Below are 19,339 nucleotides of genomic sequence, written 5' to 3'. Positions count from 1 at the left end.
TGCTCACAAGTCCTTCAGGCCCAGGTGTCACCAGCAGCAAGAGTCCTTCAGAACAAGCCAAGGGGCTCTCGTCCCTCAGCTTTTAAGGGGCTCTCGTCCTTCAGCTTTTAGACTAAAGTTTGGATCCTTAATCCGGGTGCAAGACCTGGAAGACAAACTCACAAGCCTTCTCCTCCTCCCGTTTGTTTTATTTTTTTTCTATATTGTATGCTGCTTTGGGTTCACCACTGAGATTTACAAAAATGAGGTATAAATCAAGAGATCAAATTACATCCCCATCACCCACACACAACAGATAAGTAGAAGGGAAGTATGGTATGGAGGCTTTTCTTTCGTGCTGGACACATTAGGTAGGACAGAGTACTTATAATAACGGAGAATTTTGGCGCACACTTGCTCCCATTCCGAATTCCTGTAGATCCTGATGCAGAGACCAGTCACAACATGGCACTCAAGTTAGTACTTGCGAGATTTTGGCCACTGGAAGAAAACTGCTGAAGTTGTGTACATCATACTGGGGAAGGGGACACTACTTATCATTAATGTGTCTTTCCCCATACCCACAGCCAAAGGCTCTCCAGGTGAAATTGAAGCATTTGTATATTTCCAATGACAACTTTTAAGAAACCATTAATACAGACTCACAGATGGCCAGAATCCAAATTGGTTCAGAGGATTCACTGTATCATCAACTACCTCTGCAAGAAAGTTGCTCCAACAAGACGCTCTATTGAAACCTATCCCAGATCCTTACCCGATCCTATTTCCATTTTATCTGTAACAAACTACATGGAAAGCAGGACGAACAATTTCACAATCTTCTTAGTTCTGGCTACAATGTATTGCAACTGGCCTGACTGTACTTTAGTAATGCTTCATTAGAAGTTGGTAATAAAGCCAAGAAAATTTTAAAAGAACCAAGATTATTATTCAAAGACAGACATTGCAACAAAGAATTTATTGGATAAAGAATTTGACCTAGGATCCTCTACTTTTTGTCCAGGAATGATTATGTCATGTGAAGATTCTTGCCTCACAACTGCTAATAACCTCTTAAGAAAATACTTTCCTGGAACACACAAGAGCTACTAAAAAAAGCAATTCAAGGATAAATCTTCCTAGATGCGCAGGTTTTACAAAAGTAAGTGGCCGAAACTAATAGGAGATAGGCAACAGGTATTAAGTTTGGTCCTTTCACAACTATATTTGTTTTTTAAAAATTAATCTGATTGTAAATGGCAAGTACAAAGGTAATATCTCCCTGCAGAGGCGTACTGGCAAAAAATGGTGCTCAGGGCAAAGCCATAGTTTTCCTCCCCCCCATGGCCTCCCCTTTGCCCCCCAACTTATGGTCTCATTGTCAGCTGTGGCTGGGGGGGGGCTGCTAGAGTCTGGGGTGGGCCTGGGGGGCAGCGAGACAAGCCCAGAAGAGGTGGGGGGCTGCAGCAGCCCAAGTACAAGGCTTTAAGAACAGGGCCAGGATGCCAGAGAGAATATTACCGAGCAGGGGGGTACCCTTTCAGCTGGGGGAGAGGGGGTGGCCTGAGTGCATCCCCATGCATGTGCCCCCCAATGCCCCAAGGAGGAGAGGGAGGGAGCCCCCGGCCCAGCATTCCTCCCAAGACGCTGCATATAAATACTGCAATGGCAAGTATATTGTGCAATATATCAAATTAGCCCATATACCAGACAAATATTCCCACTAAATGTGCAAGTCTATATACAGTATTTTCCAATATTTTCCAATTGCTATAATTACATATATACATTTCAATTCATTCATTTCATCAATTTCAAGTATTCCTTTCTTAGTCACGTCAACACTACGATGAATCTTGTATCAGTACATTCGGTATAAACCAACATACGGCTTGTTTCCTAGGTCTCCACAGTCAATGGAATGCTTCCAGCTGAACAAGCTGTATCACTAATTGGTTGCATCTGGATGTCGGGATCCGTGCTGAACAATCCACAAGCCGATGTTAAGAAGATGGAAGTCCCACAGTTGTAACAAGGGCACACAACAGAACATGACACGCGTTTCTGTTTTCATCTCTCCTTCATCAGTGAAAAACTGATTACTCTGTAGTCTGTGACCTCATGTCAGAACACGTGTCATGTTCTGTTGTGTGCCCAGCTAAGGAGGCCAATGGCGCTCAGCCTGGGGAGGGCCTCAACTGTGGAGGGACGCCGCTGGTTCCTGCCCGCCTGAGCAGCTGGTAGGACAGGAGGGGCGCATGGGGGGCGATTTTGCACCCCCATGTGATAAAATGTGTGGCGCCTGGGGACATGTGACCCCACATGTCCCTCTGGTCGGTACGCCTCTGCCTCCTCCCCTTTCGAGGCCAAAATGCCTCAAACGTTTATCACATATCTTATTTCCTAGGCTAATAACATTTCTGGATTTATTTTTGTATCTGCCTCACTTAAATATATATATACCTCCAATCTGCAATATACCTCCAATCTACTATCTGAATTAGTAGGTATGTAAAGTGGAAGAGTAACAGCATATCCCAGGTAGACCTCTTACAAGACCCACAAAAGTAATTTAATTACATCCTTCACCACTTCAGCACAAGCCTGCTAAAAGGTTTATAAAAAAACACAATGGCTGAGAAATACCACATAAGAGATTATTAATGTGTGCTACTGCAAACAGGACAAGGTCCTTATTATTAATTCACCACATTTCAAAATCCCCAAATCTTAGAATCGGCTTATATAACTAAGTGTATGCACACACGAACAAGCATGTATGCATGCAAGCACAGGCCCCAAGTGTCCCAGATAAATTTCAGGGCCAATTTGAATTACTTGATTTTTATGCTTGTGTCTAAAGAAAATAGACAATGTACTCTTCCACACAATTCCTAGTAGCAGTTACCACAAAAACATTAATCACAACTTTATAACCAGCAAGCTCTCCTTCTGTTGTAATGTAATACCAGCCATTCACTGATGATCATTTTACAGCTAATGCATCTTCCAAAACAAAACATTTCTAAAAGAAAAAATAAACGTACCAAATAAATTTCAGAATTTTTTATTTCAGAAGGTTTTCTGCTCTATGTCACGGGATAAGAATACATTTATAGCTGTTTTTGTTCCAGCTGAAAACTGCATTTTGTCTAGTAAATATTTTCAATTATAAAAATATTCTCAGTTTGGATGGGTGGGGTAGCATCTTGCATCAGCGTCTAAACCTTAATTTCATTACACCATTTTCAATTGCTCATGCTGCTATATGTCAGAGAAAACAGGTCATGAACAAGTTTATCTAATGACAAAGTAGGCGCTTACTCTATTCAAGGACTTTAAAAATTCCACCATAATGAATAAGTAGTAAAAAGCTTGACTGCCTACTCAGAAGCAAGCCCTACCATGGGGAGAGGAAGGAAAAGGAGTTTGTAAGCCGCCTTGAGACTCCTTACAGAAGATAAAGGTAGGGAATAAATCCAAACTCTTCTTTTTCTACTACTGAGCCCAGTAGTTCTTGCTTTCCCAAAAATATGGTTAACAGTGCAGCACTGGGATTTTAACTAGCAAAGCACATAATACCATATCACCCTTTTTGGGGTACAAACAATAAATTATCAAAATCGAAAGTTAAAACAAAGGTGGATTCTGCACGGGGCAAAATCACCAGTGTTGGCCCAGTAAAAACACTGTTGGGAGGGGGAACTTCCCATGGCTGCCGCCCCCACATCAATGCAGCGCTGCTCTTTCCCCCTCCAAACAGTGTTTTCAAAAAGCGGCGGCGTCCACCTGATGCCGAGTGAACGGCACCGGGTGGAAGGTGACTTTTTTGGCGCACCGCTTTTTAAAAAAAACCTACCTCCTCTTCCTACGTAGGTCCGTCGAGATGAGGAGAGAACCTCCTGCCCTCCAACCCAAGGCGTTGCCAGGGCCACGGGCGTGTGTCCCCTTGTCCCAACAGAGCTACATAGGAAGAGGAGGTAGGTTTTAAATTAAAAAAGCAGTGCGCCATGTGTGCGAAGGGCCTCGGGGCTGCACCGGTGCTCTACCGTTCCCTGGGCCCATGCAGAATCTGCCAAAGTTAAATGTCAATTCTTAGATCCAAAATACAACCCAAACAACATTCTTGAAGTTTAAAGACTACAAAAATAACAGACTTGCATTTCTAAGTTCATGTTGGTCATGCCAGTCTTTGCCTCAGTGGTCGCTTTTAGCAGAAGAGAAGTCCAACTGCTTTCAGAACACATGAGAGAATTTCAGAAGAAAACCAGTGTATGTTTCATAGTTTACAGCAAAGCTTTTTGACTGTATGAATAATGAAAAATTATGGTTGGTTTTACAAGAAATGGATGTGTCACAACATCTAATTGTTTTGATATGCAAGCCATACTCTGGACAAGAGGCTTTTGTTAGGACAGAATATGGATAAACAGAACAGTTTTCAATTGATAAACAAGTCAGAAAAGGATGTCTTTTATCTCCTAGTCTGTTCAACCTCCTATTCTCAAATAATAAGTAAAAGCTAGATTAGATTTAGATGGAAAGTGGTATGAAAAATGGTGAAAGAAGCATTTATAGACACATAAATGACACCATATTACTGACATTATTTCAAAATAATGTCAAAACTTGAAATGAAGTCAGCGGAGGCAAAGCTGAAGTCAGCGGAGGGAAAAAGAACCACCAACATGAGATGGACTTACTTAAAGGAAGCCACAGCTCTCAGCTTGTAAGACCTGAGCAAGGCTGTTGATGATAGGACATCTTGGAGGTCATTCATCAGGTCACCACAAGAAGCAACTTGACAGCATTTAACACACACACGAAATGCTTGATACAATTACTTTTATGCAGAAGACTACCAAATAATAGAAGATATTATTTCAACCTTGCAAATCTACAGATAGCCGTTAGCCCACAATACTTCAACTACCCCTCCTTTTGAAGTGAGTACCTCTATTGTTTACGCTTAGCCTGTTATAAATCTAACTGGGTTTTGCCTACAATGTTCATGTGAAACACTCTTGCACTAATGCAAATTCTAAATAAATAGCAAGGTACTGATCTGATGTAAGCATTATCTCAAGCTTCTTTGACGCACTAGAATGGTTCCCATCTGGGAAAGATATATTGCTTATGTTCAAAGAACATGCACAGAGAAAGTATAAACTGTCACCAAGTTTAGTAGTTGAAAGCCAATCACCACCACCTACTTATTTTTCTTTACTTGGCTGATATCATCATACTCGTTCACATGCTGCTATTTTGCGAATAAGAAGTTTATCTTCCCTTAATCAGCTGGAAGGGAATTCTTGGGACACGTGTGCCAGCTGCACTAGAACAGGCAACTTCTACTTCACCACAAATTGCAATATTAATTGCCGGGAAGATGAAGCCAAAGGGCAAAAATCAAAGCGTCAGTAATGAGTCAGCCCAAGGTCCAGTTTTTAACTCCTTCCAATTATTGTATTTGTTGTAATCTACTCCAAGTTCCCTTTGAAAAGAAAAGCAAGGTTTTGCTTCGCAATATATTCATTTTGTTTATCAGAGTTTTAAAAAATGTCACGTGATCATTACAGTGCCTAGTCTGATGCTGGTTCCTACGAGAATTTTGGGGAAATAATGCTTTTAAGATACATCACTCCAGTCACGACATACCAAAAAGATGCAAATTCTGCTGATTAGCTGTGAATATTACAGGCTGTTCAGCCTACAGGAACAGGAACACTACAGAGTCAGTGTCATAATTAGCTGATCTTGAATGATCCAGTTTCAAGATGCAGTGTTAGTGTTATCCAGTGATACTATGCTTTTTACATAAATTAAACCCAGTGGTGGGATTCAGCAGGTTCGCAGAATTGGTTGTTAAAACAGTGTTTGTAAACAACTAGTTGTTAAATTATTTGAACCCCACCACTGATTTGCTGAAAACCAGTACAGAAGCGTACCTGTAGTAAAAAAAAAAAAAAAGAATAGCACACAGACTTTTAAGAAGGGGGATCTGCCATTCTTTACCATTTTGTGTGTATAGTCATTTTTTTAAAAAATATATTGTTTACAGGATGATCGCTCCTTTGTTGCTCCTCAAGCACTTATGGAGCCCCCTAAAACAATCAATCCTAGTTCCCTATTTCTAACATACACCAACAATTGTGCTTCATCCTTTGAATGATGTGCGGTTTGACCAATACTAGCTTGAGTAAGACCAGTAAGCTAGCTTGAGTCTTGCATGGATTGTCTTCAACCAGATGTTTCTTAGTCTTGTAACAGTTAAGGCGGACCAATAATTCAATATATGTGAAGCTGAGCATAATTCTTGCTGATCCACTAAGTCCAGCATTCTCTGCAAGAATCCCATCAACCATCAGGCCACGTGAGTCTTCAGTCCTCCAACATCCCACCTACCCCTGAGCTTCTACAGATGACATTACCAATGACGAAAGCAGCTGATGCCACGGGGGAACAGGCAAGTTTGCTGGCCCCACACTCTGCCTGCTTATGAACATAGTCTATGCATGCAAGAGGTCCCTCCCTTGTGATCAGAAACAGTGTTTTTCCCTAACATCTCAAATATGAGGAGAGAGTCATCATACATCACATTTATGGGATAACACATGGGAGGGAGGAGGGATCGATCTGCTTCTCCCCACAGCCTTTTTATGAAAGTAATGGCATGGGTAAACAGCTTCTGTACTCACAAACCAGCAATTATGGTTACGGGTAGGCCAGCATCCTCACGGTTGCTTTCCTTCAACAGTCGTTAATCACAATGCACATAATGTCCTCTGTAGAGAGCCAATTCATGGCAGCTTGTTCTCATGTTTCCACCTTCTCTTGCTATTTCAAATCATACCACATGGAGACAAAGCATACTGCTATACAGTTCATAGTTTATATGTCTCAGTAAGGGAAAGATCCAAAATTTTTGGAAGCCATTTCAAAAACTCCCCAAATAATGTATGGAACATACAGTGAAGTCCAAGGCAGGTCTGCTCACTGGGAATTACTCACAGAAAAGTGTTCTTAGGATTGCACCGATCACCAAACTGTGAAGTATAATTTATCAAGATAAACACAAGGTTAAGTGTGAATACATTTGCAAACACTTCTTAGCAATGCTAATGGTTTGAATTGATCTTGTTGGCAGCCAGGAATAAAATGCCACAGTGGAAAAATATAAGTCACCCTCATGTCAACAGCCATACACTATTCTTCGAGGCTAAAAGAACAGCTTGCTCTGCAGACTAAACCTTAATCTTAATTTTAAGTGTTCCTGCTGGAGAAGCACCCAGAGCCACTTTCAATCATCAGATTCCCCACATTTCTAGGCTAGTTCTCAGAAGAAACACTGGGATAAAATATCTAAAGGGAAAACTCATTATAAGCAACTAGCTCAGCAAGCCAGCCCAGACCAGGAAGCACTTCCCCAGGCCTGGGAAGAAGCTGCACTGCAAGCCTGCGAGACGTACCTCAGTCATAATAACCCTGTACAACAAATCCCTTCTGTTGAAAGTTCCAGCGCTGAAGGCAACAGCCCACTGCAATAGGAAGCCCAGTAAAGGCACTCAAAGATTTCAAGTGTACGAATACAACAGTGCTGATCTACTCAATCCCTGAAGACAGATGCCAAGCTTGCAGGTTCAATCTTCTGGACAGTACAGTATCTCTTTGTGAATGGACAACATAAACATACTAGGTCAGGAAAGCACCACAGTTCACAGCGCTCCAATGCATCACTTAGAAAGACAACAAAAAAGCCCTTTATAAGCAACCTTTAAGATAAATAAAAGGTAAAGGTAGTCCCTTGTGCAAGCACCGAGTCATTACTGACCCACTGGGTAACGTCAAAGCACAATATTTATAAGCAGACTGTTTACAAGACAGTTTGCCATTGTCTTCCCCAATCATCTACATGACGGATAAGTTAATGATTAAACAGAAAAGTTAAGTTCTAAAGCTGGGCTCACAATGGAGGCACTCCACATCTCATCACTAACAGGGACGTTCAGAACCTGGACACAATCCTTTCGTCGTTGCTGCGCTAAAGCAAAAAGCTATTCTGCCCAACCAGAAAAATTCAGCCAAACACGAACCTGGTCTCTTTGATCAAATCCTATTCATTCTTATTATTTCAGAAGAACTCCCCTTCCCCAAATTCACTGCCCCTTTCAAACAATGAGAATTACTACCATATATGCACATGTGCTTCAATGCACAATATTAGTACTACTAAGAATTGTAGTGCCAAGAGTAATTTTCCAGATTAAATTTGAAATCCCATGAAAATGCTATGGGAACATTGAACTCACTGGGAGTTCATTCTGAGTAGATATGCTCAAGATGTACTCATAAATCATTACTGCCTTCAAGGCCCTCCTTCTATAGGACCTATAGCCCCACCCAAGATGAAGCAGAAGCGATTCTGTCCTCTCCTAACACTACCCCAGCTTCATCTGGAAAAAGGCAGCCACAGGATTCAAATACACAGTAAACTGGTGGTTTATAGAGTAACAACGACATTTCCACTCCACTCTACTCTCTAGGATGGAAAACACAGGATTCTCGGACAACCTCACATGAGGCACCTCAAAGCCAATCTCCAAATGACATACATGGCATCAATGAACTAACAGGGTGGAGGCTTAGATTTTCAGAAGATGAGAACAGAAGAGGTAGCCCCGTAACAACATCATATCCCAAGGCTTTCATATTCCCTGGGAAGACACAAAGGTTATTTTTGGGGAGGCCACACCCACAGAGAGTCAGGATCACAAGTGCTGCTGGGAGGGGAAGCCAGAGCTCCCCGCCTTGCCCAGCCCAGAGAGTACATGTTGTGCAGACTTGCCCAAGCCACGGCTGGGCACTGGTCTCTCCTCTTCAAAAGACCCCTACTTCATCCTTGGAGGCAGGATATAAACTGACTAAATACACTTCCCAAGACCCAACTCCACTCATCCTAGAAATGTTTGACAGATATCAAGTTTGTAACTACAATCAAAAGATTCAAGGTAGGGGGAGCTCACTGGAGTGTACCTGGAATTCCTGAACGCTCCCCCGCCTCAAAATACAACAGAAGGGGGGGGGGGGATAAAATATAGAAAGCTTTGAAAAGACAAGATAGGCGTAACCTGCTTTTGTTATGTGTAAGTTGCATGCCTGAACGCAAGAGGAGGGGGGGCGCATTCAGACACCCAACTCGCAGCTGTAAGGGATCAGAGCTACAGAAACAACTTTGTTTCATTATGTGCAAGTTGCACATCTGAACGCGGGGGGGTGGGGGCCGTTCAGACGTGCAACTCGCGCCTTCAAGGGCTCAAGATCCACAGAAAAAGCTCTGTTCGCTTGAGTTGCGTGTTTTAGACGGAGGGTTCCCACCAAAGACAAAAGGGAAAGAAGGAAGCCGGGAGAGGGAAGCGCAAAGACAGAAGCCGGGACCAAAGACACCTCCAAGGAGGAGGGTCCCAGCAGCGACCTGCCCCGGAGCCTCTCACCGCGATGACGTTGACGAAGGTGGTCTTGCCCGAGTATTGCAGCCCCACCAGGGTCAGTTCCATCTCCTCCTTCCAGAACAGCGAGCGGAACCAGTCCAGCAACCGGGACAACAGCGCCAGCATGGCGGCGGCGGAGGCAGCGCCCACAGCAGCCCGGGTACGGCTTCACCCCCTCGCCCCACTTCGCACGACCGACCGCGCCTCGGGCCAACTCCGGCTGCAGCTGTTCCCTTTCGCTCCGCTCGCCGCGGTCATATGACGGCGCGCCGTAAGGGCAAGAGCGGTTCCGCCCCGTCTGCCGCGGCCAGCCGAGCGTCACAGCCCCCTCTGTCGGCAAAGTGGTGCGCAGCACGTTGGGAGGACTGACAGCCTACACAGGCACTAGCACGAGGAGCGTGGGGAAGGGTGGAGGCGCAGGGCCCAAGTTCCCGGCCTGGGAGGGGGAACTGGAAAGCATAATAAAATACACGGATCTTATACGGAATAAGAAGCTATGTGATACTGACCCTTTAGATAGCTTTTTGCTTACAGTGTCTAATATCACTGCTTCTATACTACTGTTCCTTGATCAGGATAAAAGGCGCCTGTGAATTACCACCAGGCAGAGTTGCTGATCGGGGTGGGGGATTGGAACGAGCCCAGCTGACACTGCCCAGACAAGGGCGGAACTGGAAAGGGAGCCACTATGGGAAGGGGCAGCATCACCGGATGAAAGGAGGAGCGAGCCAAGGCTTTAAAGGGACTTGCCCTCCTTTGTTCAAGCCATGTGCTTGCCGGCTGACGATTTGTTTGTGTGCACCTAGCTTGCTGTGGTGAGCATACACCCCCCCTTCCTTTTCAATAAAGACTCGGTGTTGTCTCCTTACCTGTGGGGGGGGGGGTTGACCCCTTTCGTCTGGTTTACTCGTGGGCCTTCCTGGCCAACACGACTCGCCGGGGCGGGTGCTTTCCCAGCCGGCGCCACCTCCCCTGCCTGCCCAGCTGCTTGCAGGGCGGGCAGTGCCTGGCTCTGAGTTGCCCACAGCAATGGGGGTGGAGAAGCGCTTTCCCTGAGCCGGGCATGCTGTTTCTCCCGGTTCCACATACACACCCCCTCCGCGCGCCCACTGCAGATGGGGCGCGACAGCTTCACCCCTCGCGGGGGCAGGGGTTGGCTGCAGCAGGGGTGCTGGGAGCGACTTTTCAGTGGGCGCACAGCTGTAGCCGGGCATGCCATTCCCACCCAGCTGCGGCTCCCGACCAGGCCGGGAGGCCATCCCCGCCGCCCCCGCGAGCAGGGGCGAAGCCGCCCCCGCTGCCTTGTGCTGTAGCGGGGGTGGGGGAATGCTTGGTCTGTGCACTCTGCTGCGGCCGGGTGTGCCACCTTCACCCCTCCGGGCCGGGAGGCCGTCCACGCCGCCCCTGCTCTGTAGCAGGGGCGGGGATTCCCCCCCCCCCCGCGCCCGAGTTCATCCAGGTGTGTGATCTTCACCCCTCCCGCTCCAGTGTATCTCCCACTTAAGTGTATCTTCTGGGTATGTTCCCTGAAGAAAATGGTTACTTTGGAGAGTGGACGCTAGGGACCACACTGACGTCTCTCCCCAAACCTTGCCCCCCCCCCCAAGGCTCCAGCCCAAATCTCCAGGAATTTCCCCATCCCAGCAAGGATCAAAGTTTAGCAATAATCAGGAAACTGCTGGTGTCAATCTCCCAATTTAAGATAAAGTAGTTGAGCGTGCACTCCTTGATGTCATCTGTCTGAGCGTACGTGATTGTGGATCACATGTTTGAGCACAGCAAAGTTATTTTCGCCTAACTTTCCCCCACCCCCCTCTGCCAGCTTGGAGCGTCTTCTCCCTGTGAACACCAGATGAATATTCACCCATTTCAACTGTAACTGGAAAGATTTTTTTAAAAAAAAACAGGAAGTGCAATGCTGGCATCAGATGGACAATGTTTCTGATTGGATCTTATCAACATCCCCTTCCACTGCCCCCATCCCCCATTGTTTCCAATGGGAGCTAATAGAAGATGGGGGCTACACCTTTGAGGGTCCATAACTTTGGACCCCCTGAACCAAACCTCACCAAACCTGGGATGTATTATCAAGATAGTCTCTTATTGATAACACCCAGGTTTTGTGAAGTTTGGTCCAGGGGGTTCAAAGCTATGGACTACCAAAAGGGGTGCCCCATCCCCCATTGTTTCCAATGGAAGCTAATAGGAGATGGGGGCTACACCTTTGAGGGTCCATAAATTTGGACCCCCTGAACCAAACTTCACCAAACCTGGGTGGTATCATTAGGAGAGACTCCTAAAGATACCCTGAAAGTTTGGTGCTTCTAGCTTAACAATTGCACTCCTGACAGCAGGCACCCCCCAAATTTCCCCAGATTCTCCTTTTAAATCCACCCCCTTCGGCATGGATTTAAAGGGAGTATCTGAGGTCCTCAGTTTAGAAGAAGAAGAAGAGTTTGGATTTATATCCCCCCTTTCTCTCCTGTAGGAGACTCAAAGAGGCTTACAATCTCTTTGTCCTTGCTCCCTCACAACAAACACCCTGTGAGGTGGGTGGGGCTGAGAGAGTCTGAAAAGCTGTGACTAGCCCAAGGTTACCCAGCTGGCGTGTATGGGAGTGCACAGGCTAATCTGAATTCCCCAGATAAACCTCCACAGCTCAAGTGGCAGAGCAGGGAATCAAACCCGGTTCCTCCAGATTAGAATGCACCTGCTCTTAACCACTGCGCCACATTGAAAGTGATACTGTTTCAGGGTGGGGGATAATCCACCCCAAAACAGCATCACTTTCAATGTTGTTTAACTAGGGACCCCAGATTCTCCCTTTAAGGTGGATTTAAAAAGAGAATTTGGGCTCTCTAGTTTGAATACCATTGAAAGTGATGCTGTTTGGGGGTGGATTCCAGCATCACAGCGGCTGCCCAGGGGGGTGGGGGGGCTCAGATTTTGCACCAGGCTCCATTTTCCCTCTATGCCTCTGCCCAGAGGGGAGGGGCAGGGCAGGGGAGTCTGCCATCCCCGACCTCGGAGAGCTGCTTTTATAAGTGCTAGGCCAGGGGCGGGGCTTGGGAATGCCCTAGGGACGGATTGGGTGTGGCCCCACCCCTGAACCCCCCCCATTAAAAATCTATACCTACATCCCTGCTTATGGCCCAATTCGGCGGGGGCGGGGGGATTGACCTGTGGAGGCAGTGTGGGCCCGTGCCAGCGGATCTGCCCTCCCAGGGGCACTTAACCTGGCAGAGGGGCAAACATGCTGGTGGGCAGACACTCCAACCCTTTGGGATGCCTGGATACGGCTCTGAGCATCATTTCAGTGCAGTGTGCCAGAGTTGTTCCTGGGAGTGGAGTTAGTCAGCTTCCACCCTGACTTTGCGGCCAGTTACACCATGACCCAGGGCTTGGACTTACACCACCCTTGTGCCTCTCTGGTGGCAGGGGTCTGGCAGGGTTGCCCCCCCCCCCGAACAATGGGGTGATGCAGGAACTGCACCATCCCCAGCCGCCTGGGACTGTAGATTGGGCTTCCCATTTCATAATTTCATTGTTTTCTTGCTTGTTTTCAAAATTTATATTGTGCATTTCTACCATTTAGGCCTTCAGAACATAAGTTTGCAAGTGTGCCTTCATATGTGCCGAAACTAGGAAATGCATATATCACCCTGTTCACAAAACACATCAGAAGGATTATAGGTAGCAACTTTTACAAATAAAAACACTTAGCAAGAGTATCCCAAACGTAACAACTGAAAAGGGCACAGTCCCCTACCCAATGTTTTCGCCAGAGGTGAGTAAAGTAAGATGGCATGTCCCTCTCATGCACCCTCAGCAGTGGGGTAAAGCATAGGCCAGCACTGCCAACCTCCAGATGGGGTCTGAAGTTCTCATGGGATTACAACTGAACTTCAGATTTCGGAGATTAGTTCCCCTGGAGAAAATGGCAGCTCTGGGGGGTAAATTCTTACTGGGCTCCTGCCCCAGGCTCTGCCCCCAAATCCCCAAGAATTTCCCAAGTTGGCAGTCCAAGAGTATGCCCCCACCCCAACAAGCATCTGTTATTTGGACCAATCTGGGGAGCAGAGTGAACAACAGCATGCAAGTAAAGGGTGAGGTGGGTCAAGGCTATTCTTTTCACCCACTTTTTCCCACAAACAGCTGTCTTGCTGGCAGTTAGAACTCCTACAGAAGGGGACAAGATTAAATTACCTTCTTTCCGTGCCTCTGTCAGTGGAGATTCCTTTTTGTTTTCATAGAACAGAATCAGAGAATTTTGGAAAAAAATGCTGGCAGGGACCTCCACGGTCATCTAGTCCAAGTTACTGCACAAGGCAGGAAAATCATAACGACCTGTTCCCCACACCCCCAGTGACACCCCCCCCCCCGGTCCATGCCCAAAAGATGGCAAAAAAAACCCCAACCCTTCAGGATCCCTGGCCAATCTAGAGGAAAATTGCTTCTCAAAAGTGGTTATGAGCATTATCTTGGACATGAATCTCTGATATTCCACAGCAGAGAGGGCATTAAAAACACAATTTTATCCTTACAACAATCCTCTCAGGTAGTTGAGAATATATGACTCAGCCAAGGTCATCCATCAGTTTTCATGGGGGGGGCGGGGGGGGAGGAAGGTTGAACTTGGATCTCCTAGATCCTATTCTGGCGTCCTAACCACTACACCATACTAAAGTCTTCAAAAAATGAAAGACGTGTAGCTCATATGCATTACAAAAACACAATTTATTCATTCTACATATCATTTCAAATATAGCTATGCTTATGGAGGGCCCTGAGGTGTTTGTGATATGTCTTCTAGGCTGTTTTCACTTTACACAATTAAAGTAGCAATTTGAAACTATTCCACTTGGTATCCCTGCATTTTTATATTACACATCAGGAGGATCAGCATGGAATCATGGGATGGGGGACAATTTAGAAATCCCCTCATCCAGTATGCTGTATTAGTTAAGACTGATAGACACTAGAGAACAAGGTCTGGTTTTCCACTCCTCTGCATGAGCAGAGGACTCTAATCTCTGGACTGGATTTGTTTCTCCACTCCTACGCATGAAGTCTGCTGGGTGATCTTGGGCTACTCACGAATCTCTCAGAACTTTGTCGACCCCACCTACCTCACAAAGGCTGTTTCCGCATGGAATAGAGCACCCCAGAGACAGCAAAAACACCGTCCCCGGGAAGGAGTTCGCACAGCAGGCGCTGAAACGCCACTTTTGAACCTCTTTCCACGAGCTAGGTTTTTCCAAAGTGGCACCTTCCACCTACCACTTCTTTTTTAAAAAATATTTTAGACTCTCCCCACATTTTTGTTTCACCTTTTTATTTTTAAGAGCCATCCAATTATATTGAATGGGGTTATGGTCTGATATTGACTTTGGAAATTTTTTAAATTTTCTTTGTATGCATAAATGTCCTAATGCTCTCACCATATCAATCCTCATATGGCTTTTATGTCTCCTTGCATCCTTTAAACCATGTTTGTGCATTAAGAATGTAAAAGCCTCAGGTAACTTATTTTGCTTTAAATTAAATTTTTATTTTTTCTATTTTTTAAATCAATTTTAGGTGCAACTACTCCATTAAAGTCTCCTAATACAATCCAATTTTCATATGTGTATTCTAAAAGTTTATCTGTCATTGTCGAAGGCTTTCACGGCCGGAATCACTTGGGTGCTGTGTGGTTTCCGGGCTGTATGGCTAGATGTTCACAAGCAACATTCTCTCTCTCCTGGCCCGTTTACGTCTGCATCTGTATGGCTGGCATCTTCAGAGGATCTGATGTTGGGAAAGCAAGTGGATTATATATCTGTTGGAGTGTCCAGGGTGGGTGGAGAAACCTTGTCTGTGAGTAACAAAGAAGGCAACCAGGTCAATAATTGAGGGCATCTGAATAGAAGTATGAGTAACAATGAAGACTATAGCATGGGAAAAAAATTATTACACTGGAGATAACAAGGTCACTGGTGGTAGAGACATCCCTGAATAGAAGTATCCTGGCCTTTGTTTCCCCTTTTTTTGTCTATGGTCATCCCTGTGTTTGTGTGGAGCTGGTTAGACACTGGTCTTGACTCTAGGAATTTTTCAACACTGGCAGCCAAGTTCTGTTCATTTTCATAGTTTCTTCTTTCCTGTTAAAATTAGACTGTAGAGTCCTGTTTAGGTGATTCAATTGGAGCACCATAAAAACTTTGGTACATCGCGCAAACAGAATCTGAGATCACGAACCCTCTACCTCCTACTGAAGATGAATTGAATCTACCTAAACAGGGCTCTCTACAGGCTAATAGGTTACTCTAATACAGAAATCAGAAGGGAGCTGCAAGACCAAGAACAAACCCACATGAACAAAGATGACTAAAGAGCCACCATCTAGAGGAGAGAGAGTGTTAACACTTACCACCATACATCAAGGGAACCACTGATGCAGCATAGGAAGAGCTGATGAAGAGAAGCACAACCTACAAACAATCTACAGACCCACACTAAGAAAATTCAACAGATGCTCACGTTCCAGCAAAGGATAAAGAGAGGGATCCCTTTAGCTACTGCAGGAGTCTATCGCATACCATGCAGCTGTGGACAAAGTCTACATGCAAGGAACTACCAAACGCAGCGCCTTTACAGACACATATCAAAGAACCACGAAAGAGAAACACTGCAAGACTATTTCAGCCATAGAAAAAATCCAAATCAATAGCAGAACTGCAACGATGATAAAACCAACCTACTGGATATAGAATATTATTTGGAAAAGAAACCACGAAATTCTGGACCACTCTGAGAAAGCCACTACGTCAGACTACACAGCAGGAAGCTAAGTTGAGAATCCATAAGCACATGGACAGATTTTAACAGGAAGGAAGACACTATGAAAGGCAAATGAACTGAGAGACTTGGCTTGCCAGTGTTGAAAGAATACTAGAGTCAAGACAGTGTCTAACCAGCTCCTACAGAAACCTGGGGATGACCATAGAACCACAAAAGAAACAAAGGCCAGGATACTTCTATTCAAGATGCTCCACCAGTGACCTTGCTATCTCCATTGATGTTAAGCCCATGCTATAGTCTTCATTGTTACTTGATACTTCTATTCAAGATGCACCCTCAATTGTGTGCCAAGCCTGGTTTGCCTTGCTTTGTTGACCTCTACAGACAAGGTTTCTCCACCCACCCTGGACACTCCAACAGATATATAATCCACTTGCTTTCCCAACATCAGATCCTCTGAAGATGCCAGCCACAGATGCAGGCAAAACGTCAGGAGAGAATGCTGCTAGAACACGGCCATACAGCCCGGAAACCACACAGCACCCAAGTTTATCTGACAGTCTTCATAAAATTTAGATTTATTAGTATTAGTATAAATGCCTACTATAAGCACTTTGGGCTCTTGTATCTCTATTTCAACTCCTAGATATCTTGCCCTCATATCAGCAAACATTAATTTGGGGCATAAACGATCTTTCACAGACATAGCTACTCTTAAAAAAATAGCTGCATACATTAAAACTCTCCCAGTCTTTCACATTTAAGATATTTTTCCTCACTGTTTAAATGTGTGTTTCTTGTAAACACATTACCTAATTATTCAACTGTTTTAAATAGTGAAATATATTTTTTCTCCTATATACCGAATTCATTCCATTCAAATTACATGATAACACTTTACAACTAATTTTCCCCTTTTTTGTTATTAAGAAATTAGAGCAGCTTCCAAAATATAAAAAAAGTTAATCAGTAATCAGGAAACAAAAAGAACCACTAAGGCAAGTTAATCACTTACTTCTTGTTAACCTGTTGTCACGAAGTCTTTTTTATTTCTTGCCAGGAAGTCTTGTGCCTTCTGTGCCATATCTATGTTGTATTTCCTGGACTTGTACATAAAGAAAACTCCTTCAAGCTGACCCCAATGAAAGTATTTCATGTTTCCTTAGAATTGCAGTCAGAAACTCATAGTCTTTTCTTTTTCTTAAGATATGTATTGGTATTTCTTTTAGTACAGCCATTGTATTTCCCTCTAAAATTAATTTCTCCACCAAGTGTCTTTTGAGGATTTCATCTCTTGCTCTTTTCTAACAAAGTAGATCAGAATGTCTCTTGGTGATTTTTTCTCCTTGACAAATCTTGAATTTATATGGTACATTATATACAGTGGTGGGATTCAGCAGGTTCGCACCACTTCGGCTGAACCGGTTATTAAAATGGTGCTTATATGCAACCAGTTGTTAAATTATTTGAATCCCACCACCGGAACCGGTTGTTAAATTATTTGAAGCCCACCACTGATTATATTTCTTTGTCTATTTTCTCCTCCTTCTGCTCCAATAACTCTGCCAGTGCTGGAATAATCCTTATTCGAAGATCTTAATTTTCTTTCTTTTTTATCAGTATATATTCACATCTTCTGTTGGGTAAGGGTCTCTATGGCATTTTCTATTTCAACATAGTTTGTTCCCTCTGCATTTTGGTTTGTTTATTGGGATGCAGTTATATCTGGACCCACAGAGCCAGCAACCATAAGACATAAGATACAATGGCAATGGAGATCTAACTTTTCTTCACCTCCCTCATTGGTACTACAGCAGACTAGGCTTTAAAATGTTGTCTCCCTTCAGTTTCCCTGGTTGTACCACTATGAGTCCCTAGATTTCCACCTGCCCATAAAGAGGTCAGGAACTTACCATATGCATCTACTCAACTTCACGATTTTAAAAGTCTGCACTACTGAATTCCAAGGTGGACTGACCTAGAAACCCGGTATGATGACCCTATTTAGGAGTGCACTGTGACCAGGCTGTAGTCTTCAGGAGAGGACATGTAGGACTGATTGTGTCAACCACCCAAGTCACATCTTTATTTCTGAGATTGGCCAGGACTGCAAAAGAACCACTCACCATGCCATTTATAAATCCCACAAGGACCATCAGGAACCCATATAGATTATAGGTGTCAAACTCGCCCCCCCCAGATGTTATGGACTACAGTTCCCATCATCCCCTGCCAGCATGATGCTGGCAGGGGATGATGGGAACTGTAGTCCATAACATCTGGAGGGCCGTGAGTTTGACACCTGTGATATAGATCAATCAGCCTCTGGCAGCAGACTGACTTTCTGGACCATACCACCAGCCCAGCAAATTGTTTTGATCAGTGTTATTCAAGGATTTTAAATAATGGTGGCAGTGTTTTCATTGTATTGTAGACTTTCTCAGCTGGAATCAATTGGCTGTTGTGGGTTTTCTGGGATGTGTGGCTGGGATCTGGAAGTTTTATCTCCTAACCTTTTACCTGCATCTATGGCGAGTATCTTGAGAGGCATGTTGCAATAAGATGTGCTAAGGAGAGAAACACGTCTTACCATGACATGCCTCTGAAGACAGATGCGGGTGAAATGTTAGGTGCTAAAACTACCAGACCATGACCACATAGACTGGAAAGTACTCTATAACATAGAATTTGTATGCTGCCTCTCCAGAGACCTGCTCAGTGAATCCTACAAGGTGTTAAAAATAAAATCCTAATACAGCAATATATGAATTATCACTTTTAGAATAAGCCAGAGTTATAAAAATACACACACACACACACACACACACACACACACACACACAACCATCCGGTGATTTTAAAATATATCCAAAAATAATACAGATAACATAAATTGTCTTATTTTCTGGAATTAGTGTGTTAATGGAGCCAATGACGCCTGTGCTTCATCAGCTGTTCTGGCTCCCAGTTTATGACAAACTGAAAGTACTGATTTTGATCTTTGCCATCCATACTAGCTTGAGTCTCAAGTATATGAGGGACCTCCCAGAAGGGAAGAGAGCTTGCTGCCAATACTTGCCTTGTCTGAG

General features: G+C 44.5%; 1 protein-coding gene across 2 annotated transcripts in view; it reads right to left on the bottom strand.

Moving 5' to 3' along the window:
* ARL8B (ADP ribosylation factor like GTPase 8B) overlaps positions 1 to 10,791 on the bottom strand; it is a 29,301-nt gene extending 18,510 nt beyond the window's left edge. Inside the window, exon 1 of one of the 2 annotated variants that reach the window (XM_048489997.1) lies at positions 10,337 to 10,791. In XM_048489997.1, the coding sequence (XP_048345954.1) occupies positions 10,337 to 10,726 (390 nt within the window). In that variant the 5' untranslated portion in view covers positions 10,727 to 10,791. Of the gene's footprint in view, positions 1 to 9,470; positions 9,757 to 10,336 lie in introns of those variants that run through there. The other variant, XM_048489999.1, reaches the window with a different exon arrangement.
* Positions 10,792 to 19,339: the final 8,548 nt, after the last annotated feature.

The sequence above is a fragment of the Sphaerodactylus townsendi genome, linkage group LG03 (assembly GCF_021028975.2).
Source record: "Sphaerodactylus townsendi isolate TG3544 linkage group LG03, MPM_Stown_v2.3, whole genome shotgun sequence".
NCBI lineage: Eukaryota > Metazoa > Chordata > Lepidosauria > Squamata > Sphaerodactylidae > Sphaerodactylus > Sphaerodactylus townsendi.
Note: the sequence above shows the minus strand (reverse complement) of the source record. Positions and strands in the feature narration are given on the sequence as shown.